The sequence below is a fragment of the Ceratotherium simum genome, chromosome 34, assembly GCF_057802395.1.
Source record: "Ceratotherium simum simum isolate JZ-2026a chromosome 34, ASM5780239v1, whole genome shotgun sequence".
NCBI classification, from domain to species: Eukaryota; Metazoa; Chordata; class Mammalia; order Perissodactyla; family Rhinocerotidae; genus Ceratotherium; species Ceratotherium simum.
In genome coordinates, this window is record NC_141933.1 from 31,859,649 (window position 1) to 31,885,383 (window position 25,735).

The window sequence follows — 25,735 nt, forward strand, 5'->3', positions numbered from 1 at the left end:
AGGACAAGCTATCTTATAGTAAAAAAGTTCCAAGTTTCTACACAATAACAAATTATAGTATTCATCCAACCCAAGATTTATGGCAGATTACACTTTCCAAAGATGGCTACAACATCTGCAGTCCCACATACTGTTCCACAATGTGACCTTGGCCCCCCCTCATTAAGAACCAGTCCAATTCCCCACCACTGTATTAAGTCGGCTTCAACCAATAAAGTACAGTGGAAGTGATCCTGTATGACTTCCAAGGCTAAGTCATAAAAGAAATGCATCCCTGCTGCATTTGCTGGTCACTGCGAACACTTGTATTTGGAGCCATCCAAATACACTTCTGAGCCATCAGAGAAGTCCAATAACCCTGAAGCTGCCATGCTTTGAGGAAGCCAAGCCATGAAGAGAGATCTTACGTAAGAATCCTGGTCAGTAACTCTAGTGTTACAGTCATCCTAAGCCCAGGCATCAGACACGTGAGTGAACAAGCCTTAGTCTTCCCAGCTGAGGGCCCAGGCATCATGAAGCAGAGACACCAACCCACTATGTGCCCTGTCTAAATTCCTGACAGGCAGAATCCACTTGCATAAAAAAATCATATTAAGTTGTGGAGCAATCTGTCACAGAGCAGTAACTGGAACACAGTTAAAAGGAAAATGAAAAGAGAAAGCAGCTACTACGTGAAACTCAGCTTCATAGTACACACCTTCAGGGAGTACTGTCACCAAAAAGTGTGCAGAAAGACCTCTGTATTGCCAAAATAAAGATCTATAAATTTTATTAAAACTCATACATCTAATTTATTTTGATTTTATATCACTGTAACATGTCTCCAGTTTTTCAATCCATAGTAAGTTAAGAGCTATGATTTTTCAAGGGAGAAGGACTGCTACTAACACCACAAGAAATGACAGATAACTGTGAGGGAAGAAATGTGTATGAAAGCCATGATATGACTGGAAAAATCTCACCGATTTTTAAACAGGGGATTTTCAAAAAGCAGACTCCAATTCCAGTTAGTTGAATTAAGGTATACATAGAGATCCAATCAAAAAATGCAGTTAATCAAATGAATGGAAACTATAGGTCTTTTGTGAAACATTTTTCGAGCCATAACACAACAAAAGTTTCATCGTGGCTTTATAACTGTCCGTCTAAAGCTGTTAACACTTTCTCTACTGCTGTCATAATTATCCTATCCCCCGTCCTTGCCCGAGATTCAGGGCCTGGTCAAAGTTCCTAATACACAGTCCTCATTTCAGGAAATACCAAAACATACTAACAAGACTGCAGAATGACCGTCCTCCTGAGCTTTCCTGCCTTCCTGTTACATCCAATAAATTCCACAGAGGAACAACTGAAGACTACCTTTTTTAAATTATACAATTAAAAAGAAGCAGCAAAAGAGATGAGAGACTTCAAAAAAACAAAAATGCTTCAGCTAGACAATTGTAAATAGTCACAAAAAGAAAGATTAGGAGGAGACAGCACCTGAAAAAACTAGTTTGGCTATCTGGGAACTATGTAACTCCTGGTCTCAATCAAGGAGATCTCCAAACTGGGACAGAATACTTAAAAATGAAGCCTAAAATATGAAAACTAGTAAGAGCTCCCAGCTGTACTTTAAATTATTTTATGTCTTCAGGTGAAATAAATCACCTTTACTGTACTGAAAGAACCTTCAGAAAGACAAATGCAAAAACGAAAGATAAAAGATTTCTTTTCCTCTCAACTTTTCTTTGGTGGCCCTTCTAGATATTATTTCAAGTCCCCAACCCCTACATTGTCTGTTCATCACCTAGAAACATCAGTTCTGACCTTGCCCACATAGTGGTAGACAGCTGACTCTGCCCCCGTGCACCCTCCACCAATTCAATTGAGAATTAATTGCTAGTAAAATTCACAGAAGAAAGATAAGAAACAAAGGTTTCCTGAATTTTTAAAAGGATGGTGGAGAGAACATACAGTACAATCCATAAATGACCTATAAAAGCTATCTTCCAATGCTAGAAGACTTCTCATGTAGAAGTCTGAGTTGTTCCAGAAAACAAACTATTAAACAGTGGTAGTGGGAGTGTAACTCTAACATCAAGAACTTAAGAGTTGTCCAAAAATGAAATACGTCTTCACTGAGAAATGAGCATTCCACCAAGCCCTGGCAGAGTGATTAATGCAGAAGCTGAATGAACACCTGTCAAGAATGCAGGATTTCTGAACACCAAGAACAGTAAAAGGATGCTAAATTAGATGTTATCTAAGGTCCCACTGTAAGATAATTTTTCAAGCAGATAGGTAACCAGGAGTTTAGTCTGACAAGACTTTTGTCCAACTGAAAAGAAAAAGATAGGAGATAATCCTGTAAAAATCCCTATTCCTTGCCCATGGCTATAATCATGCAAGTCTGAATGAAGAGAAGCAGCTGACCCCAGTAGGAAAATGAAAAAGCATTAATGTTAAAGAGTTCCAGGATCACCTATTTTGAATTATATTCTTAAAAAAGTCTAAAGCTTGTGCATTTGAAAAACAAACAATCATTGATAATCTTAATGAGTGTCTTTTGAACTATCAGTTGCTTTAACCAAGCTACTCATTAGGATGAGTTGGTACAAGTGAATGCTTTATACACTCCACTGGGAGTTCAATGTAAAAAGATCTGAACTGTAATTCATTTAAAATGAAGACCAAAAGGTTTTTCTCTAATATTCAAGTATATTTCAGTTATTTCTATCTTTGGATAACAGTATTAAGGGAATGCAATGACATTTCTAATAATTTGATGATGGTTCAAATACCAAGAATTGTCTACATCTTCCTTCCCAAGACTACTCACAAATCTTACTTACACTATCTAGATTTTAAAGTAAGTGTGTTCTACTTCCCTACTCATCAACTCTGCTCACTTAAAAAAATAAGCAAAAGGAAAATCCTTCAGGAAAAATTCTGTTTCAATAAAAAACACTGCAAGTAAATAGCTCTGTACAGAAAACCATTTTCCCCCTCATGGATTAATCTATTTTAACAGCAAAAGCTGATGAAGCTACAAATATTTCTATTTAATGATTTAGTCAAAATAGCAAATATTTATTTAGCATACACCAGTCAAAAGGCACGGTATGATGTTATCAATAGTCTCTGCCCCCAAGAAGCTTACTACCTATTTAGAAAAACACATAAGGTAAGAACATAAGGCAATATGAAAATGTCAAGGAAGTGAACAGACAATAGGTAGTATAGAAGTTAAAGGAAACAGACTACTTTAGTTGATCATGGTCAAGCAGCACACCTTCCCCTTTCCTCAGGAAATATGATTTCTGAACTCTGCCCAATAAAGTCTCTTTCATCTATGTTTTTACACTCATATTCTATCCAACAAAAGCACTAGTATAGCTAGGAGAAACAAAAGAGCACAAGCCAAGCAATTTACAACTCCAACTTAGGCTAAACTTCCCTTATGCTTCTCCTCTCATTCTTCTCCACTGCACACATACCATTCACTTCCCCCCCAGAAACGGACCAATTACTAAAAAATATCCAGAAGCTTAATGCAAAAATTAACATGGTGGGCCCAACCCATGGCGTAGTGGTTAAGTCCAGCACGCTCCACTGGGTTCGCAGGTTCAGATCTTGGGCACAGACATACATCACTCGTCAAGCCATGCTATGGCAGCAACCCACAGACAAAGTGGAGGAAGACTGGCACAGATGTTAGCTCAGGGCTAATCTTCCTCAACCAAAAAAAAAAAGAGGAAGACTGGCAACAGATGTTACCTCAGACGAATCTTCCTCACTAAAAAAAAAAACAACAAAAGAATTAACATGGAAAAGTTGACACACTCCCTATTTCTCTCTATTGGTAATGCTCTTCCCAAATTTTCTAGGCTACAACATACCAAGCTTGAGAAGAGACTGGAACATGAGCATCTGGTGCTCACCTAAGCATAAAGAGACACTCAGAGTTTCAACTTTAAAAGTTCATTTCATTACCACAATATACATGTCCCCAAGAAACCTGATACAATGGGACTTTACCTGTAGTACTGCTAATCTCAGGACCCCATTACCTGGACAGCCTACAAACACAAATTTAACAATGAGACATCAATAAAGGTCTGACAATAAAGAAATGAAAGATTTTTCTTTTGCTTTCAGCTTTTTAAAACAGAAGAACTCTAATAAAAATAAAAGATTTGAAGTAAAAGCTATTACTTAGTTCTACAAGATAAGCTTCAACATGAAAAATTATACTTATGTTGCAGAACACGACAAATTCTAATTACCTCCATTAAATATTACAAGATACCTTGGAATTCACCCATTCCAACCTGGGTCGTTTTACATGAGCATCTCAATTTCCTCTTCTATAAGATGAATTGGACTAATTCTAAGATGGCTTTAAGATCTTAAAAAATCTTAGATTTTATTGTTGCCAAGTATTTACTAATTTCTTTTGAAGATGAAACAGTACTAATCTTCTGTTACATGAACATGAAACTGTTCTAAATGTAAGGTAAGAAATTAATTACATAAGATTATGACAAATTTTCTGCTTAATCTCTAAGTCACACAAAATGTATTCTGATACAAACATTTGCCACATGGGAATTATCCTAGAGTAAAATAATGTGGTAAGGTTAAAACAATCCATTCTCATTATAATACCTAGGATTCTACTCTCATCCTAGAAAAAGGTACCTGTATTATCACAAGGGAATTCACATTTTCTCCTTTTTAAATTCAAATTTTAAATACTTTCCTACGTCTCTCTCTCACACTCACTCACACACACACACACTCCACACTCAGGCAGGCAGAGGGAAACAAATTAAGCATTATAAATCCTTTTTTTTCTGTGACAAGGTGAATGCAAAACAAAGTAATCTTGTCCTCTGCATTGCAGAGGAATAGTTCATGCAACCAGTGGAGAAGCTAACACATCAGAGATCTTAACTGTCAAGGAAAACCTCAGATGTTAACCCTAAGAAAAGATTTTACTTATAAAATAGTTAAAGGATATTTTTATCTCAAAATACTTAAATTCTGTACCACAACTGCACTGAAAATTCTAAGTAGAGGCACACTGCAATGCTCTGGAAAGAAATATTATCCTCTCTAACAATAATAGCATCTTTTTTCAGAATAACATTAACAGCAAAGATATAAAGAAAAGACTTTAGGGAGCAGTATGAAAAACCGTACACTTTGGCTATCATTTCTGGTCACATATTGGTTAAAAAGCTGTCGGCTGTTTTGCAACAGAACACTGGTTAATCTTTTACCTACCAGTCACTAGTGTCTAAACCTATCATATTTATAAAAAGTATAACAATTTTAAATGTCATCTATTAAAACCTCCTTTACTGTACATCAAAACCGATTATATCTTACCATATAAACGAGCTCTCTTCAGTTAAAATTACGACTTCATTTCAAAATATCATCTTGCATAGCCTGGGGCCCAGTTCTATACCCATGAACTGAGGAAGAAAACCAGGCAATCACTCAATTTGTTATCACTCGTACTTTAATCAGTTAAAAGATTTGTTAATGGAGTTTTACATTTGATTCTTGTTATTACAGCGGTATTTCTTCTCTCTGCTAAATACTCATGTAGTCTTTATAAGCCCAAATTTCAAAAAATATCAGGCCATTTAGTTGCATTACATAATACAATCATATTTCATCAATGTTAAGCAGGCATTCTCACTGAACAGATGCTTACCTTTCCTCTAACAGCTCGACTTATTAGAAAATTAACAACTTTGTTTCTTAAATGAACTGCAATAAAATTATTTCAATTCTCTATGTCAATGTAAGTGATACTACATATCTAGGAGTAATTTTTGTCAGGATACTTGATTTCAGAATCCATGGAAAATGGCATTTTGTCTGAAGATTCCCATGAATAGGTCTGAAATTCAGCTCAAATATAAGTTGCTAAGTGGACTGAAGTAAAAAGAAATCCAGTTATAAATAGTAGCTTACTTTACTCCATAAGGGTTTCTAAAAACGTTCAAAACTGACTTGTAAGTAAATCCTATTTTAGATGTATTAGAAATGCTCATTCACTACTGAAAAATGAATCAGTTAAATCTTTTCATACAGTAAATTATCTAGCTATAAAGAAAATTTCAATTTAAACTAGAAGCCAGATGTGCTTAGAGAAAAATTCAAACGCCCTTGAGTTTCTCAAAACATAGTTTGTTTTAATAGTAATTAAGTCACAACATCAGTACTGGCAACATAACTATTTAACGAGTATGTAGCTCCGTCTGTGAGTTATCAAAAAGCCTCAAGTAACTGTAATTTGACCTTTCCACTTTACTATCTAGCACCCAAAACACCGACAGAAAAGATGATATGAAATACATGTTATTTTGTAAAATGTCCATCATTACAAGGGAATTTTTCAGTACTTACTAGTCTAGTCTATAATCTCTGTAATAATAATTACATTACTTTCTCCTTTATGATGATGGGGGGGCGGGGGATGGACACAACTAGGCAACGTACAGCAGTACAAACCTATAGACAGGAGAGACCCATCATGGTTCAGGCCCTCAAGGGACTTATAAACTAGATTTTTATTTTTTTCAAATACACTTGAACACTAGAATCTAATAATCACCTCACAACTAAGCTGGCTGCTAATCAGTGCCTGACTTTATATTAATGCCTTTGAAAGAAATACTTTTCAGTGATTAAAATATAAATATGTATGCTAAAATGACTCTGTGTAAAATATATCATTAATTAATTAATTACATCTTCTAATTCCCATCCTAGAAGAAAACAGATTTCCTAGGAATTCTGAAAATTAAACCATTCAGGCATCAACCAGATTGACAGGATTGTTTACTGCATTAAGAGGTTTTAAAGATACCTAAGCCTCAATTTCAAATAGAGTGGCAAAAACTAAAACAGATGGCAGACACAGAACCAGAAGATACTAGCCTTGGGGCATGTTTATTCTGTTACATACTTGAATGTAGCTACTTTATAATTAAAACACTTTTGTTGCCTGGTCGATGTTGATAAATCTATAACTTCAATCATTTATAATAAACCACACTTGTTCTTCAAAATAAAAGATAAGCAAAAAGTAGAAACCCACGATTAGTGCATCTCTCAATTTCAAAAAGTCCAAGAAATTCAAATAAAATTCCCAATACAGAAGGAGATGAGACAGAAAAGTAACAAATCTAAAAATGTTTGATTTTAAACTCCCCCAAAATGTAAAATAAATCATTAAACAATTAAGATAATTAAGGCCTAAATGTCATCAGTTTTCGTCAAGTTATTTCCCACAGTCCAAATTTCAGCCTAACAGTTACTATCTCAACGTAGTACCACTATTAGGTGGCTGGCTAAACACTGTAAACATTTTTAAATGATTTCCTCAAAATTAAAGATGCTATGCTGGTGATTTGTTTCTTCCTTTCCACCCCCAATCTTACTGAAGGCTGAATTATTCCCTCTGCCGAGACCCTTTCCCCATACGTGAACACACGCGCACACGCACACACGTGTCCCCCTACACAGAGTCGGTACCCTGTGCTGCGCGGAGAGCACACAACAAAAGGCCGACTTGCAGACAGACCCCCCGGTGCGACCTGGAAGGGCCAGATACTGAACGGCAAGATTGCGGGCGTGGTCGGCTTCGGAGGGGCGCTGCCCGGCCTGCCCTCCCCCGCTTTCGCTTTGTGCTCACAATGCGGCTCCGCGAGCTTCCCTCTCCCCGCCGCCGCCATGTTAGCCGCGCTCCATGTGCCCGGGCCGGCGCCCCTCCGTCCCCGCACCGCCGCACCTCCCCAGTCGTCCCCGTCGCCCCCCGGCCCTCTCCAGAGTCCCGGGGACAAAAGGCCGCTGCAGACACGCTTCTCGGGGCCGGGCCGAGCGCGCGGCTCGGGGGCACCTAGACAATTGGAACAAAGAGGAACACGCAGGGGCGCCCCTCGGATGGGGGCGGGGAGCAGATCGAAGACGCCCCAAAAGGGCCCGATGGGGGAAGCGGCTCTGGTTTGGGACCCTGAACACGTCCGCCCGTCTCCCGAGAGAGGAGCGGGCAGGCCTCGAGCGCACGGGAGCGGCGCGGTCAGCCCGGCTCCATGAGGCAGCGCCGAGCCCGAGCCCGCGGCCCCCTGCCGCCCCGGCCCCGCACAGCCCACTCCCCGACCCGAAGGCCGCCCCGGCAGGAGGAGGAACGGAGGCCCGGGCAGCGCCGCGGCCGGGCAGCTGACAGCGCCGCCCCGGGGCCCGCTTTCCGGGGACGGGAGAGCCGCCCGGCCCACCCCTCCCGCACCTTCTTCTTCTCCAGGTTCCGCAGCTTCTTGTCGATCACGCCGAGGATCTGCTTCATGGCCTCCGTCTGCACGGCGCCCGTGCCGCTCGCGGGGTGCTGGGCGGCCGGCGCCGCGGCCCCGGCCCCCGCCGCCGCCTCGCTGCCGGAGGAGCCCGCCGGGGGCGGCCCGGACGACCTGCTGCCGCTGCCGCTGTGGCTGGTGGCCGAGGGCATCTTCAGACGGCGAGGGAGACGAGAAAGAGCGGGAGGAAGGACGAGAGGCCGGTCAGGCGGCGGACGGGGCGAGACGCGGGACAAAACGCGCGGCGGAGGGCGGCTGCGCGCTGGGGGCGGGGACGGCGCCGCGGGGGCAGGAAGGGACGCGGCCGCGCGCCCCCGCCCGGCCACCCCCCGGCACCGGGACCCGCGCGGGGCGGGGCCTCGCCGCCGGCCGCCACCGGCCAGCGCAACGGTCCCCCGGTGGGGCCGACGCTCGCCGCCGTCCGGGGAGGGACGCAGGGGCGGCGGGGGAGGGGCGCGGCGGGGGAGGGGCACTGGGCTGACGGGGGCAGGGAGACGTGAGGGGCGAGCCCCCGCCGGGAAGGGACCCGGCGCCGGCCCCCCGCCCCGCGGGCGCCTCGGCCGGCCGGCGCTCACCGTGCGCGCGCGGAGGCCGCTGGCGGTCCCGAGGGGGCGGGCGTGGCGCTGCGTTCCCGGCAGTGTCGCGCGCTCCGTGGGCGCAGGCCGCGTCGCGCTGTGCCCGCTGCACCGAGAGCCCCTGCCAGTGAGGCGCAGAGTCGAGCGGGAGGGAGCTCGCCGCCAGCCTCGTCGCGGAGGGCGGGGAGCGCAGGGGCCCTCGCGGGCGCGGGCTGCCCGGCGCGAACGCCTGCGGGGAGGCGCGGCGCGGCCCGGCCCGGACCGGCCCGGCTGCCCCTGCCCGACCGCCGCCCCGGCCCGGGCCCTGCCGCGGGGGGGCCCCGGGGAGGCTGCAGGAGCGGGGTCTGGAGCTGTGAGCGGAATCGAAGTGAGGGTCCTTCAGGCGAAGTCGCTTGACGTCCAAACGGGGACAATAGGTGTCAAGCGGCTGGCTGTGGAGCTGGCGGCTGCCCCGAGAAGGGTCCTTACGTGGTGGGGGCGGGGGTGGGGGCAAAGGTCCCCGCCGGTGAGTGGTGCGCGAGGCGGTGGTGCGAGCCCCGCTTCTAGAATGCCTTCTGGCTGCGGTCAGGTGGCCTCCCGCCCCGCACAGGGGCCGGTGCAGAGCGCCCGCTCGCCGCTTCCCCGCGGACACTCATCTGGGAGCTCCCTGTCGAACGCCTTGGAAGGAGCAAGACAGGTGGCTTTTTGAAAGTCTTAAACCTCCCGACTCGTGTTAAAAGTAATCTTCAGCTACCGTAAGATGACATTTATCCAAGAGGCCTGAGGATTACGGATTAGGGTTTTCTTTCCTTTTGTTTTAGATTTTCCTAAAACTTTTAAGAGAATGTTGAATAAAATACAAAAGAAAATTTCTTTTGCTCCAAGAGAATTATTCGAGCCTTATAATTAACCTAGGGGCGGGATGGGTGTGGGTGTGGACAGAAAATGAACCAAGTGCTGGAAGGAAATGTATTAAAGGGAGTCGTTAGCGGAAAACTCAGCGGCATAATGTTGTATGACAACAGTAAATGAGGGATTTACAATTGAAACTCCGTGAAAAGGGGATTTAGAACAGGATGATACTAAAGCCGCTGTTCCTTGGGGAAGAAAATGAGTAATACTGGTTGGCAGCAGTGTACCCTGAGGGAGCCTGGAGAAACAGCAGCGGCCTCCGGCCTCAGGACAGTCCGGTTAGCTGCAAAGTCGGTTATCGATTCATTCGAAGATTCCTTGAGCCCCTTACTATGTCTTAGGAGCTCTTTAGTGCCAGGGACTGTGAACAGAACAAACACCTCTGTCTTCATAAAGCTCACATTCTAAGTGGGGAGAAGATAAGTAGGTACGTGTCAGATAGTCAAGTGGTAGAGAGAACAGACGGGGTGGTCAGGAAAAGGCTTACTGAGGACATGTAAGCCGAGACGGACGGAAGTGAGAAGACCAAGCAGGTATCTTGGAGGGAGAATTTTCCAGGTGGAAGGAACACCAGGTGCGAGGAACTGAGATGGGAGTGCGCTTGGTGGGTTTAAGGAACATCGAGGAGGCGGCAGAGGCTAGAGCAAAGAATAGGAGCTGAGGTCAGAGACGTGAAAGGGGGCCGGCCTTGTAAGGCCTGGTAGGCAGCTGTAGGGCCTTGGGCTTCTGCTGAGTGAAATGGGCAGTCACAGCGTGCATAGCTTTAGCAGAGGAGTAACATGATCAACCTGTGTTAAAGAAAGCCTCTTGCTGCAATGTAGAGAATTTACCGTAGTGTGTGTTAGAGGTGAGAGGAAGGGTGGAGAAGAGCAGGAGCTGGGGCCCAGTTAGGAGGCTGTTGAAATAATGCAGCCCAGAGATGGTGGTGGCCAAGGTCAGGGTGTTCACAGCAAAGGTGGGGACAGGTGGTTGGTTGCTTTACACATTGTGGTAGTAGAACCAACAGGATTTGCTTATCAGTTGTGTGTTAGGTGAGTGAGAAGTCAAAGCTGACCTAAGATTATTCAAGATGGAAGCACCTGAACTGTGTTTAGTGCTGCGCTAGACACTCTGCTAAGCCTAGAGGCTAGAAAGGAGGATTAGAATCCTTTAATTCCTTGCAGGTCTTAGTGTACTCAGCCTGACTACTGTCACTTTCAGAATCTCAGGCCCCACCCCAGACCTACTGCATTTTAACAAGATCCTCAGCTGATTTGTATGCACGTTGAAGTTTGAACAACAATCTCTGCTTTATTCCTTAGAACTTGACCAATGTGTTTAAGACCAGACATGAAATACTCTACTAAGCAAATTTTCCCCAGACCTGCAGAATCAGAAACTCCGGGGGTGGGGCCCAGCAATCTGTGTTTTAACACGTCCTCCAGGTGATTCTGATGCACGCTGAAGTATGAGAACCAATGACTTGGAGACCTCTTATGATTAAAGTTTGAGCTGAAGAGGGCTTGTGATAAGGTGTGAGAAGGAGAGGCCTCTTCTGCCTTTCCTTGACTCATTACACAGTAGCAGTTACCAAAGCATAAAGCTAAGTTAGGCTTTTCTTCAAGGAAAAAAGAAAGATTATTGAGGGAACGTGGTAGCTGACAACACGGATGACAAAGATCCTCAGTCGGAAGTCCGTCTCACAGCCCACAGTGTGTCAAGACACGCTAGGTTATGTTGCAGTAACAGTCCTGAGAGCGCTGTGACTTCAAACAGGGTTCTGCAGACCAGAGTCTCAGGGCTGAGTAGCCCTCCATCTGTTTTTGTAAATCAAGTTTTGGGGACACAGCCATATCCATTAATGTATGTATTTTCCATGGCCGCTTTCGTGCCACAGCAGAGCAGAGTTGAGTAGTTGTGACAGAGATGGTATAGTGTGAAAAACCTAAAATACTATTACACACTTTACAGAAGAGGTTTGCCAGTCCCTGGCTTAAAACAACAAATGATACACATCCATCCATCTGAGGGCTCTGCTCAGAGTAGTCACTAAGTAGATTCAGGCTGATGGAGAAACCATATCTCAAGTGTTGATGATTACCATAAGGAAAGAGAACTGGGGAGTATCTCAAGTAGTCGATTAAATACTTCAAACAGGTAGAATTGCATCATGTGCACTCACACCTCATTGGCCGGAAAGAGTCACATGATCCCAGCCAACCAAGAGATGCTGTCCTATCAGATGCCTAGTAGGAAGCTAGGTGAACCGGAAACATTTGGTGAACATACATAGCTGTTGGGCTCTCACTTCCTACAATATGTCATCCCATCTGGTTTCCTTGGTGTTCTGACGTTCTTGCAGTTGTGTGATCAGGTCAGCAAGACCAGGAAGACTAATCAATTTAAGGCAAAGTAGTGTCTTTAGTCTGACTTCCTGCCCAGCCCAATGCCATGGTCCTAGCAAACCAAATTTGTCTATTTCCTGTCTGACAAAAAGGGGACTGAAGCTATGTTTATGTGAATTTTTTAATACTTTACTGTAATCATTTTTTTTTTTACCTTTTTTCATAATCCAAACCCATGCAGTAGCTTCAGGTCATTGTATCACTGAAGAAATAGGAAAATTAAAGGGTTTTCCTACAAAACCAATAGGAGAGCAGAGTACATCTATAAATGAAAAACACTTTCTCCAAAAACCTTGGTATTAAAGTTATCCCCAATATTAACGTGTTGTTTTTTTTGGGGGGGGGGGGAGAGGAAGATCAGCCCTGAGCTAACATCCGTGCTAATCCTCCTCTTTTTGCTGAGGAGGACTGGCTCTGAGCTAACATCTATTGCCAATCCTCCTCCTTTTTTTTTCCCCCAAAGCCCCAGTAGATAGTTGTATGTCATAGTTGCACATCTTTCTAGTTGCTGTACATGGGACGTGGCCTCAGCATGGCTGGAGAAGCGGTGCGTCGGTGCGCGTCTGGATCCGAACCTGGGCCGCCAGTAGCGGAGCGCAAGCGCTTAACCGCTAAGCCAGGGGTCCGGCCCCTTAACGTGTTTTAATAACACAGATCTCCCAAGCTGACGTTTGCTTGTTTAACTCATTAGACCACAGCACTCTAAGTCTCCACAGTCAAGTGAGTGAGTAATTGAACTTCTTATCCTGATCATGTTGGCAAAAGAGTTCAGCTGCTTCAACTTGAATCACCCAATAAGCTAACATTGAGTATATTTGTAGCTAAAGAGGGGACCTTGCATCTGAATTCCATTCACTTCCTCTCTGCCAGGTTGACAGTAAGAAGCCTGGCCTCTGTGTGAACTACACTGCTCTCACAGCTACAAGTCTGCAGTAGACATTTCCATCATAATTTTTCCAGTCCTGCCTTTTTTAATGATAATCAATTCTATAATTGTCCATGTGTCCATTAGCCATCCTTAGACCCTGAGCTGTTCAAGGGAAGAAAGCAGTTGTTTTGTTTTTCATCTCTGTATCCTCAGAAGCAGTAATATGCCTGGCACAAATGCTTTGTCCGTAAATATTGCCTACTGTATTAACATATCAGTGTGGTATTGATATTATTATTGGTCCATACTGCCCCTTTGCCCTGTTAGTTGAGATCATCAGCTGAGGTAGCATTCTTTTCCACTTACATTTTCTTATATCTGCCTTTTCTTTTTTTCTTCCCCCTCCCCAAAGCCCCAGTACATAGTCATATATTCTAGTTGTAAGTCCTTCTAGTTATTCTATGTGAGCCGCCACCACAGCGTGGCAACTGACAGATAAGTGGTGTGGTTCCACGCCCGGGAACCGAACCCAGGCCGCCAAAGCAGTGAGAGCGCCAAACTTTAACCACTAGGCTGTTGGGGCTGGCTCATGTCTGCCTTTTCTTAATTGTAATATTATGCTTAGAAATACAGCTTTATATTTTGTAGAGGTACAATATGTCCCAAATAGTTTTTTCAGATTTCACAAAATACTGTTCTTTCTCATTGAACACTCTTAGAAGCCGTGCACTATTTTCAATATAAAAGCAAGAATACTTTGACCACAGGCATTAAAATGTTCCATAGTTACTTAACGTGAATTGTACATTGTCTTAACTTGATGTTTCTATTTCGACGGTTCTCAGCCTGTGGCACTTTTGCACCCCTGCCAGGACATTTGGCAATGTCTGGAGGTATTTTTAAGTTGTCACAACTTGGCAAGGAGGTGCTCTGACATCTAGTGGGTAGAGGCCAAGGATGCTTCCCAACATCCTGCAATGCACAGGACAACACAGAGTTATCCAGGCCAAAATGCAATAATGCTGAAGATTGGCCACTCGGTTCTATTTTGTGAGACCAAAAACGTAGTCATTTGTTTCAGCACTTTACAAGTAAAAATATTGAAATGACACTGCCAAAAACAATTTAAACAGTTCTTTAGAAAGAAAATGTGAAAGGACATAATGCTGAACTGTGAACAGACAATCATCTCGCATCTTGGCAGCTGATGCGTAACCATGGTCTTTTTCAGGCAATATACACTATATATATTCATTTCTCCCACTAATACCTACGACCAGCTGCGAACAACAATCTTCTGAGAAAAAGAATTTCCTTCAAAGTGACAACTGCTTCACAAATTTTAGAAGGAATGAAACTTTATGTGTCTCAAAGTTACAGACTTGGAGAATCTTAGAAGTAATCAGCTTATTCAGGATTTTTTCTACAGCTGGTCAGGATCTGTATTTTTTCCAGAATAATTTGCACACCTAACAATACCACTCCCCCTACATTAATGATTTACCCTTCAGGTGTTAATAACATTTTTTTTTTAATCTTGAGAGTCTAAGAACTTGATTTAAAGGTCTCCTAAGCACTAACTAGCTAAATTAAAGACATGAAAAATATTACGGAAAGATGTAGGTCCTGTTTTACTTATTTTTCTTTCTTGTATAGCTTTCCAGTGAGTGTAGACTTTGCAAAAGGGAGCAGTGTGGAAGCCCCACCCCCACCCTGTCTCATCCTCTCTGTGGTGTTTCTCAGTGGAGGCAAGGGCCTTCACCTTCAGAATCACCTGGGGCGCTTGTGAGAATGAAGATGGCCAGACACCACCCCAGACACTGATCTACACCTAGAATCTGAGACCTAGGAATAGTATGCCTTTTAAAAATCAAACTCCCCTTTGCACATTCAAGTTCGTGAATCTCTGCTCCACAGAAATAGCGCACTTATTTTCACAAAAATAAGTACAATAAATGTTCAAACAAAAATTCCTCCTTTCCTAGTATCCTGTCACCTTTCCTCCCAGGACGTGCCGTGAGTCTGTCTTACACAGGGCATGTGACAGCCGCCAGACAGGTGGAAAAGGATGCAAACTCGAGTTGCTGATTTGGGAAGGAGCAATCGGATTCCAGGATGGGAGAGAAAATGTTGAGAGAAATAAGCTGAGGAAAGAATCCAAGCAGAGTGGTAGCTGGAAGCTTAGGGTAAGGGAAGGGAAGGAGACTCAGCAATCTGTAGCCCTGCTAACATATGTTATACTTGAGAAGCTAATGGCTAAGAAAGAGGCTGGTTAGAGCAGTGGAGTTAAAACTTGAGGTGCTTCAGGGTCCCCTGGAGGGCGTGTTGAGCACTCGCTGGGCTCCACCCCTTGAGTGTCACATTGTGTGACCTGGGGCAGGCCGATTCGTTGTTTCTCACAAGTCCCCTGGTGATGTCGATGCTGCTAGTCTAGGAACCACATTTTGAGAAGCACACATTAGAGGAATTAAAAAATTCTTTGAAACTATTGGAACAAGGAGAAAAGCTAAGGGGAAGAAGAAAGTTTAAGAAATAATCGATGGTAACAGCAGCATGCTGTAATGTCACGTTTATGCTGCTTTTCACTTTGTGTCTTCCTCTTCAAGAGGCCAGCAGAGAAAACACAGAAGAGGACACTAGACAGGCCAGTCACACTCCACTAAGATGCTGCTTCCAGAGGAACCTCTTCTCTAAGCTCTTCTTGTCTGAACCACAGATCTGGTGGTCCTGTCCTACTGCAAGATCATATTCCTTGGCATTCTTTGGAGTTTGAGCTGGTGATGCTGCTTTTCCTGAATGCTGTGCTGACATCAACCTAAAGAAGAAAGAGGCCAGTTCTTTAGGACAGGGAAGGCTGGTTTAATGAGAGAAAAAGGAGAGGTGATAATGTGACAAGAAATAAGTTTGTGCAACATTTTCACAGGAAAAAAACTAATACAAATCATAATTAAATGTATTTTTAGAAGCTTTTTTTAATTGCAAGAGTAATACAAGTTTGTTGCAAATAATTCAGATAAGAAGCAAATTATGTGAAAAAGTAAAACTTAACAGTTCAGTGTGTTGTATAACAGCTTTATTGAGATATAATTTACATACTGTAAAATTCACCCTTTTAAAATATACAATTCAGTAGCTTTTAGTATATTTGCAGAGCAATGCAATCATCACCATTATCTCATTTTAGTACATTTTTATCACCACAAAAAGTCGTATGTACCCATCAGCAGTCACTCCCCATTTATCCCTTCCCCCGGCTCCTGGCTACCACTAATCTAGTTTCTGTCTCTATGGATTTGCCTATTCTGGACATTTTATACAGATGGAATCATATAATATGTGGCCTTTGTGTCTGGCTTCTTTCACTTAGCATAATATTTTCAAGATTCATCCATGTTGTAGCATGTATTTCATCTCTTTTTATGGCTGAATACTATTCCATTGTATGGATATACAATAGTTGGTTTATCCATTCATCAGATCGACATTTAGGTTGTTTCCACTTTTTGGTTATTATGCATAATGCTGCTGTGACCATTCATGTACAAGTTTTTGTGTGAACATATGTTCTCAGTTCTCTAGGCATATACCTAGAGTAGAATCTCTGGGTCATATGGTAAACATTCTATGTTTAACTTTTGAGCAACTGGCAAACTATTTTCTGAAGCAGCTGCACCATTTTACACTCCTGCCAGCCGTGTGTGAGGTTTCCAGTTTCTACACGTTCTCACCAGCACTTGTTATTCTCCTTTTTTGGATTAGACTCATCCTAACAAGTACATCTCAATGAGAAGTGGTATTTCCTCGTGGGTTTGATTTGCATCGCTGGGTATCTTTAAACAAGGATTAGCTTCTTCCCTGCTCTGAGTGGCTTAGATGTGACTTTGCCAGAAAGCAGGGGAAATACAACTATATTTCAAGGTCTCCTTTAACTTTATGGTCAGGATTGTCACAGCTCTCGTGTCTGCAGTGCTGGAAGTACCTAGCTAGGGAGTCCTTGAGAAAGTACCAGAAGAATAATATTGGCAGTGGGTCAACCCTCAGACATGTCTGGTGATTAGGACTCGGTTTAAACTTAGGCAAGATAGACAGTTACTTACCTAAAAAGTTTCATTTTAGCATTAGAAAGACTTTCAGCCCCTTGTTTTTTCTCCAACATTCTGTTCACTCAACTTCTTGAGCATCTTGTGTGTGCCAGGCACTGTACCTGTTGATACAAAATGCTGAATAAGGCATAGTCCCATGGCCCAAGGAAATCAGTGTTCAAGAGAGTAGATAGATTTATATAAAGAAATGGAATTCAGTGTAATATACCTCAGTGAGGTGCCACCTCACAGTCACCAAAGTGGCTAATGCTTAAAAACTGACATGGACAAGTAATAAGGAGAATGTAGAGCAGCTGGAACTCTCTTACACTGTTTATGGGAGTTTAAACTGACCCACACCCTAGAATAGCATTTTACTATCTCCTAAAGCTGAATATTCACATACCCTATAACCCAGAAATTCTAGCTTTAGATATATCCCTAATAGAAGTGCGTATATATGGTCACTGAAAGACATGGGCAAGAATGTTCATAGAAACATTGTTCTCAGCAGCCAAAAATGGAAACAACTCAAATGTCTATCAATAGTAGAAAAGGATAAATAACTGGTGTATTTGTACAATGGAATACTATACAGCACTGAAAATTAACTGTTATTACTAGCAACAACATGGATGAATATAACATACACATGTTGAATCAAAGAAGCTAGTATGGGACTTTAAAAAATGGGTGAACTGATCTATAGGAAAAGAAATCAGAATAGTGGTTACTTTTGAAGTTAGGTAATCACTGGCATGAAGCACAAGAGGGGCTTCTGGTGTCTTGACAATCATATTTCTTGATCAGAGTGGTAGTTACATAGGCATATTCACTTTGTAAAAATCATTGAGCTACTGTATGCTTCCAGTTTGCACACTTCTGTAGGTATGTTATACTTCAGTAAAAATGTCTCCTTAAAATATTTCAGTTTTTAATGGGAAAAACTAGAAGCCTGTACAAGGAAAAGAGGTGGTTCCTAAGTGGGAGTGGTTAACTCTTTATGGGAGGGAATCAGAAAAGGCTCTCTGGAAATGTTGTCAGATCTGGATTTTGAAAGATGATTTTTAGGAGCAGACAAAAGTGGGGGAAGGAAAGAGGAAAAGTATTGCAGGCAGAGGGGGCCGCGTGCCCAAAGGCACCTGGAGACATAAAATCGTGAAATTGTATGTTGTGATTGAGGACTCGTGAGCAATTCTATATTGCTGGAGTATTAATTGGGCAGGGACGGATGGCAGATGATAAGGCTGGCCAGGTAAGCAGTGACCAGGTCATGAAAATCCTTCATCCCAGCTGAACAGCTTGGGCTTGAGTTGTAGATCTCAGCCTTTCTATGGAAATATATTCCCTTGAAGTTCTGATTAAAATTATGGGCCATCTCATTGGAAAAAGTCACATATAAAATTCTGCATATAATTCAAATTTCCTCTGACGCCCATCCATTGACCCCTGCTTCATGCATCTCAGATTAAGAATCCTATCCTTGCACTAGACAATGGGGATTAATTAAAGAGCTTTAAACAGAACAGAGGCAGGATCAGATTTAGATTTTAGAAAGATCAGTGAATGTAATATGGAGGGTGGATTGGAAGTTGAGCCAGGGTGGTGTGTAGGAACTGATCAAAATGGTAAAAGAACAGATAAGGGCTTGAACTAAGACAGTGCCAGAGCTGAATTCTAAGGGTGTGCATAGGTAGAGTCATCAAGGATTGGGGCTGATTAGATGTGAAGGTTGAGGGAGAGGATAGTTTCTGGGATTTCCTGTGTTTCTAGCTTGAGTTAATGGTCAGGCTGCCGACCAAAGACAGGAACTAGAGAGTGTCAGGGACATGTTGGCTAAAAATGAACTTCTTTCTTGGGAAGAAGTAGACCACACCCTAACTCCTTAGGCTTCGAGTGCACCCTGATTAGTGCTGGGGCGCAGGCTGCTGGCCTCTGGTGGCACCTTTTGCATTTGGGCCATTGTGTGAACAGTAGACTTGGGCAGGAACACGTCAGTGTGCATGCACTAATTCACAAAGGCATTCAGACTTTGCCTTGGGAAATAAAAGCGGATTCTGACACCTACCAGCACGCCTTATCTATGTGTATGAACTAAAAGAGCTGTGTAAGGGAAGAGCTTTAACATTTGGGTCCCAGGCCTACCATAGCATTGAGCCTTCACAGCTGAATATAACACTCAGAAAGAAAGATTTTTTCCCTACTTCCAGAACTGAAGCACTCTTGGGCCTAGATCATCAAAACACTTTCTTTCACTGAATAAGGATGACCCTGGGCTATTGGTGGATATTTGCGCCTGGTCACTGCAGATCATATAGCAAGGGTTGTAAGGACTACCCGAGGACAGAGGACCGTGGAGTCTGGTGCTTTCCTGACAGTTACCGCAGTCAAGGAGAACAGGAGCAGATTCTCCAGTTCCCTTTATTAAGACAATCTGAACCTTTGGAATCCGAAGTTATCACACAAGGGAGACAAGTTGAAGGCCCCAAGTCATCTGATTTGGACATTAAGAGGAATGTGACCTCATTTTGAACCCCAGGGAGTGAAACAGGATATATTGGTTTAATCAGATTTACATTTTTAAAAGATTACTCTGGCTGCTTTATAGAAAATAGATTGGAGAGAGGCAAATATGGAAGCAGGACTACAAGAGGGTACTGTCATCAGTGAGGCAAGAGGTGATGGTGATTTGAACAGAGACTAGTGGGGGATGTGGAGGGAATTGAATGGATTTAATACATATTACATATATGTTAGAGGTAGAATAAATAGAACATGGTAATTGATTGAATATGAATGAGTGGTGAGGGAGAAAGAGATGACTCCCAGGTTTCTGATTTGTGCATCTGGGTGGATGGTAAAACTGTCTCTGCAGGAGGACCAGATGGGGAGCTAGGAGATGGAAAATTCAATTTTATACATGTTAATTTCATAGGGTTTTGAGACATCCAAATGATTTGTGAAGCAGATATTTAAGTCAGGTCTGCAGTTCAGGGGAGAGGTCTCGGTTAAACATTTAATGTGGGATTCATTCACATATAGATAGTAATCGAAGCCAAGAGGTGAGAATAAGTGAGATCTATTGAGATGTTAAAGTAAAGAGAAGAGGCCCTAGGACAACAGCAACATTTCAAGGTTAGGTCAAGGGGGAGAGTCAGTATAGGAAACTGAGGAGTGCAGGAAGAAAACCAGGAGAGTGTGGCATCACAGAATCAAAGGAGAGACTGTTTCAAATAGCTGCCTATGTTAGGTGATTCTGAACAGTCAAGACGGAGACTGGAGAATCTGTTGATTTTAGCTAAGAAGGGTTGTACTAAAAATATTGAACAACTGGTATGGGGTGGGCACCAACCAATTAGAATGATGTTAGCCTGATATGGGAATTGGGTGAGCAGAACCTCCTTGCTGTGCCTGGCATTAACTCTTTAGTTACTAGATGACAGGGAGCTATGGGGGAGGGTCTGCGACAGTGAGCAGGGAGGAGATATTGGGGTGGGGTTGGGGCAGCAGCTCTTTATAAAACAGGTACAAAAGTATTCCAATAATCTAATATGAAGTATGGGCATACTTGTGTGATCTGGCTGAATGTTTTCTATGGTTTTAGCAGCAAGAGATCATTTGGGACCCCGGTGAGAGATCTTTCAGTGGGATGGGGGGAGACAAAGCCAGGTTCAAGTAGGCTGAGGAGGGGAGGGTGATTGAAGGGTAGAGAGAGGGAATGTAGACAGCTCTTCCAAGATGTTTGGCTTTGGGACAGACAGAGTGATGGCTGGAGGTAAAGGCGGGGGAAATTATTTATTTGTTTTTAATACGTTGGCAGAGACTCGAGCATGCACGAACGGCAAGCACAGACAGAGGGAGAGGCCACAGTCAGAAGGAAGGGTACCTCTTTAGTATGAAGAGACTGGAAGGAAATAATTTTATAGATAGGGTAGCCAGAAATTGAAGGAGTTCTTGCATGATGGATTTTTTTTTCCGTGAAGTAGGAGATGAGGGTTATTTGCTGAGAGTGAGAGGAGATGTAAGGAATCAGAAGGTTAATAAAAGTAGGTGAATTAGTGGGGTGGGGCCTGAGAATTCACCTGAGAAGTTTCCTGGGGATAAGAATGATGCTGGTTCAGGGACCACCCTTTCAGAGAAAAGTACAAAGACAGCGTATGGTTACCTCCCTAGTCTAACATCTTCATCTCCCAGTTGGATCACAGCAGAATTCCCCTCACTGTGTCCCAGCTCCATCCATGCCTCCCCCACAGTATATTTTGCACACAGTACCCAGACTGTTTTTTTCAAAGGAAAGTCAGACATTTCAGTTAGCTGCTTACAACTCTTCAATGGGGCCGGCCCCGTGGCTTAGCGGTTAAGTGCTCGCGCTCCGCTACCGGCGGCCCGGGGTTCGGATCCCGGGCGTGCACTGATGCGCAGCTTCTCCGGCCATGCTGAGGCCGAGTCCCACATACAGCAACTAGAAGGATGTGCAACTATGACACACAACTATCTACTGGGGCTTTGGGGAAAAAAATAAATAAATAAAGTTAAAAAAAAAAGCAATAGGAGATTAAATTATAAAAACAAAACAAAACAAAACTCTTCAATGGCCTCTTTGGAACAAAGTCCCAAGACTTCATGTGGGTCTATAAGGCTTTCACGATGAGCGTCTGCGTATCTTTCCAACTTCATCTGCCACTCTCTGCATTCCAGTCATGCTGTCACTTTGTTCTTCCTCTGACAGGCAAAGCACACTTCCACCGCAGGGTCTTTGCTCTCTGGAGTCCGTCCCAGAGGGCCTCATGCCTCGGTTCTGACCTCTTTCAGGTCTCTGCTCAAAAGGCACCTCCTCAGCGATGCCTTCCCAGACCACTGCACCTAAAATAGCACCACGACCCACCCCGAGTACTCTCTGTCCCCTTTCCTGGCTTTATTTTTCCTCAAAGCACTTACCATCACCTGACAAATATTAAGCATCTATATGCCTGTTTTCTGACACCCTCCCTCCCCTGCAGGGTGTAAAGTCCACAAGGCCAGGGCCATGATCTGTCTTGCCCATTTTGTAGCTGCAGTGCTTATAAAAACACCTGTCACAAAGTTGATGCTAATTCGATATCTGATTTATTATCTTGATGTCAGCCACAATCGGGTTTGCCAGAGTAGTGACAAAAGGTCAGAAGGACAAAGTAAATGAAGATATTTGTAAAAGACTGATTGAAATGGTAGACCATCCAATCAAAGCTATGTAAGGAACCGAAGAGACGACCATGTGAAGAGAGTTAGAGGGGAACTTTTGGAACTAGATATCCCGGAGAGGCCAGAGAATGATCATAATGGGAACAGCTGATCAAGCAAACTGGAATGCAAGAATCTGTGGTTAGGGAATGGGATGCTTGTATTTGTGATTTGGGAAGTAAAGCAGCTTCAAGGGGCACAGGTGTGTATATAACTGTGGGAGTCAATGGTAGAGGACAAAGGAGAAGGTCATTGGAGATAAGGTGGTCAAGAAATTGAGAAGCTTGGGTGTTGGCCATCACTATGGACTTTGAAGTGACCCAAGATGAGCCTGGTACAAAAGACTTGAATGATGAGAAGGGGCGGGGTGATATAACCACAGGGCATGAGCCTCAAAGGATGAGGAGTTTTTACAAGAGGGTGGGGAAGAAGTAATGGTCTAGAAATAGTGATGAAGAGTAAGGAGGGCAGGATCCTGTGCTGTGTGAATAGATGTGAGTACAGAGCCACCACAGAGGGCTGCTCTAGAAGACAGCGGGTTTCAATTAATGCAAGGAGGGATGGAGAGCTTTCCTGGAGGGTGTGGAGGATATAGGGGAATTAGCTGATCACAGAGCAGGTGCTCCAGAGGGTACATTGGAGAGCTGGGGGTGGGGGTGGGGTGCATTAGAACAGGGGGAACTGATTCAGCAATAAGAAAATATAGTGTTATGGGGATGATGGTCTAGTGCAGTCGTTCTCAAACTTTAATGTGCATCCACAGTCACAGGGAGGGCTGGATAAAGCACAGATTGCTGGGCCCCACTCCGAGAGTTTCCGACTGAGTAGTCCTGGGGCGGGGCTGGGGAAGTTGCATTACAAATTCCCAAGTGATATGGATGCTCTGATGTAGGGAGCACACTTTCAGACCCTGGGTATAATGGCAGCCCAGTGACTAATGTGGCAATGAAAACAGGGATGAGAGTGCAGAGTGGCTTAGTCCCAACCATGTCCTGGAGGATGTCAGGTTCTGCACTAATAGACAGAGCGCTTGGCTCCATTCACTGTGGGTCATATCAACTTGACACAGCGGCCTTAGTACATTCAGCTTGGGGGTGGTGTGAGGGCTTAATTCAAATCATGTCAGTTTAGTCCCAGAGAATATACCATAGAGTCCAGAAATCTTTATCATGGAGCATCCCTTTCAGGAGCCTAGCACAGAGCAGTGCTACCTTGTGAATTGAAGGTTATTTATACTGAGTCCTGTAGAATTAGAAGCCTGCCTAGGGCTGCATCCCAGTGGAATTGTTGGGGCTTGGATTGTGAAGTCTTGGCAGTGATATAATCAGGCATCTGGTTCCACTAAGGAGTGGAAGTGTTTGAAGCAACCAAGGACTGCCAGGCACAGATGGCTTGATTGGTACAATGACATGGAGCTGCCGATAACTCAGGTCTCAGACTTCACAAGCTGGATTATATAAATGAAGTCATAATTACACCAGTAACCTTAACACGGATGCTTTAAGACCTTACCTAATTGACTAGCAGGTATTCAAACCGTTTCCAGTGTTTTCCCTGAAAATATTTAGGGAGGGTTGGAGAACTGAAATTTGGGATACTCACATAAGAGTCACTTCATTAAGACTTGGCTTGAATTCTGGAACATTTTTAAGCCTTAACTTCAGACTCTCAAAGCTCCAAGCCCTGATTTACTTGATTTGAAGATGGTAGGTATCTCTCAGAATTCTCTCTCTCCTAACATTTGTGAAGTTCCCAGGAAAATTACGCAGGTCCATGAATCCCTCCTGGCCATCATGTGCTGCCAGCCTGCTGGTAGAGGGAGAAGTCACGTGCCTCCTTTCAGGCAGAAACAATGGGGTGTGAGTCAGAAGAAAGCTGGAGTTCAGTCTGAATAGAGCGCAGGAGCTACAGTAGAGAAAGGAGTGGCGTTTTGAGTCAGAGCCTAACCTCTGGGGATTACAGGTGGAACTCCCGCTGGCATCAATGTCCTAAAGGGGTACAAAGAACTTTGTAGGGTCTCCGAGGAGGCTAATGACCCAAAGTTACACTAACTTAGCCTATTAGTCCCCATAAAAGGAGCAAAACTAATCCCACTTCTGTTACTTCTCAAGATGAGACTGGATTTATATTGGGCCCTTCCCTTTAATTGGCTGTGGGAACAAAGTGGGGCCACCTGTAAATATCTGTGTGTACCCTGGCTCAGGGCAAACCCTTACAGAGCCGGGGACCTATCAGAACATGAACTATCTGTCTGGTAGGGCCGTAGAAAGTCTGGCAGGGTTGTGCTGTGTGCCCTCTTGGCAGCTCAAGTTAATGGGAATCGGGGCAAGTGAGCACAGCTTGGTGACAGAATTTGACTACGCTCCCAGAGGTTCTTCACTGTGGGGTGTAGGAAATGGAAATCCATTCATTCAAATAAATATTTATGAGCACACATCAGAATCACTAGGGGCACTTTTTTCCCCAAAATATACACATGTCTTTGTAAGTTTGCTTTGCACGGTCCTTCAGAGGCTGCTCTTTCTTTCTGTACACTATGCCTGAAATCTAGGTATCTTAAACAAGGTGAGTGATGGTCCGTGTTTAGGACTACATGTCACACTGGATTGTCTTCCCCAAGTCCCAGGTAACCGACTCTAATCAAACGTCTTCAATAACTTTTCTGTAGAAATCATTAATGAAGCAATTACTAATTTTAGAGAAATATTAAAGAAATAAACCCTAAGTAAATTTGAGTCCTTTCTTAGACTTAAAGAAATCCAGTGTGAAGCACTGCTAGTCGAATTCTGATCGAAAGACCTAAGTAGAGATCATTACATCTACCATTTATTGAGTGCTTACTATGGGTCAAGTGTTTCATGTGCGTTCTCATTTAATCTGCACAGTAACCCAGCGAGGTGGGTGTTCCTTCGCCAACACTAGAGGACGGAGAGCTTCAATGGCTTCGCTAAGCTCCGGAGCTGCAAATGAGGTCAGAGTCACTGAGGCTTTGTCTGATTCGGCCTACAATTCAGAGGGCAAGAACACAGTCATTTAAAAAGACTACATTTGAAAGTACCTTCTTCCTTTAGGAAACAGTCTCTGCCTTTGTCTCTCTGCCTCTGGCTTTGGCGGCAAGCTCTCCTGTACGCTGGGACGTGCCCGTTGGCAGCTGACCATGGTGTGTGTGTGAGGACCCTCACTCCCCTCCACCTCTGCTCTCAGGGTGAGCATCCTGCTCTTTGCTGTGGTGGTAGATTTGAACCCGACTCAGTGCCCTACGTCTCCCTTCTCTTCCTCTTCTTGCACTTTGCTCCTCCTCTCTTCCTTTTTTTTTTTCTGGTGAGGAAGATTCGCCCTGAGCTAACATGCATTGCCAATCTTC

General features: G+C 43.8%; 1 protein-coding gene across 1 annotated transcript in view; it reads right to left on the reverse strand.

Annotated features, from left to right (window-relative positions):
* Positions 1 to 9,060, reverse strand: part of CAPRIN1 (cell cycle associated protein 1) — a 34,028-nt gene extending 24,968 nt beyond the window's left edge. The window contains exons 1-2 of the mRNA XM_087423150.1: positions 8,927 to 9,060; positions 8,291 to 8,503 (exon numbers count right to left, since the gene is read on the reverse strand). Coding sequence (XP_087279276.1) covers positions 8,291 to 8,503 — 213 coding nt within the window. The 5' untranslated portion in view covers positions 8,927 to 9,060. The remainder of the gene's footprint in view (positions 1 to 8,290; positions 8,504 to 8,926) is intronic.
* Positions 9,061 to 25,735: the final 16,675 nt, after the last annotated feature.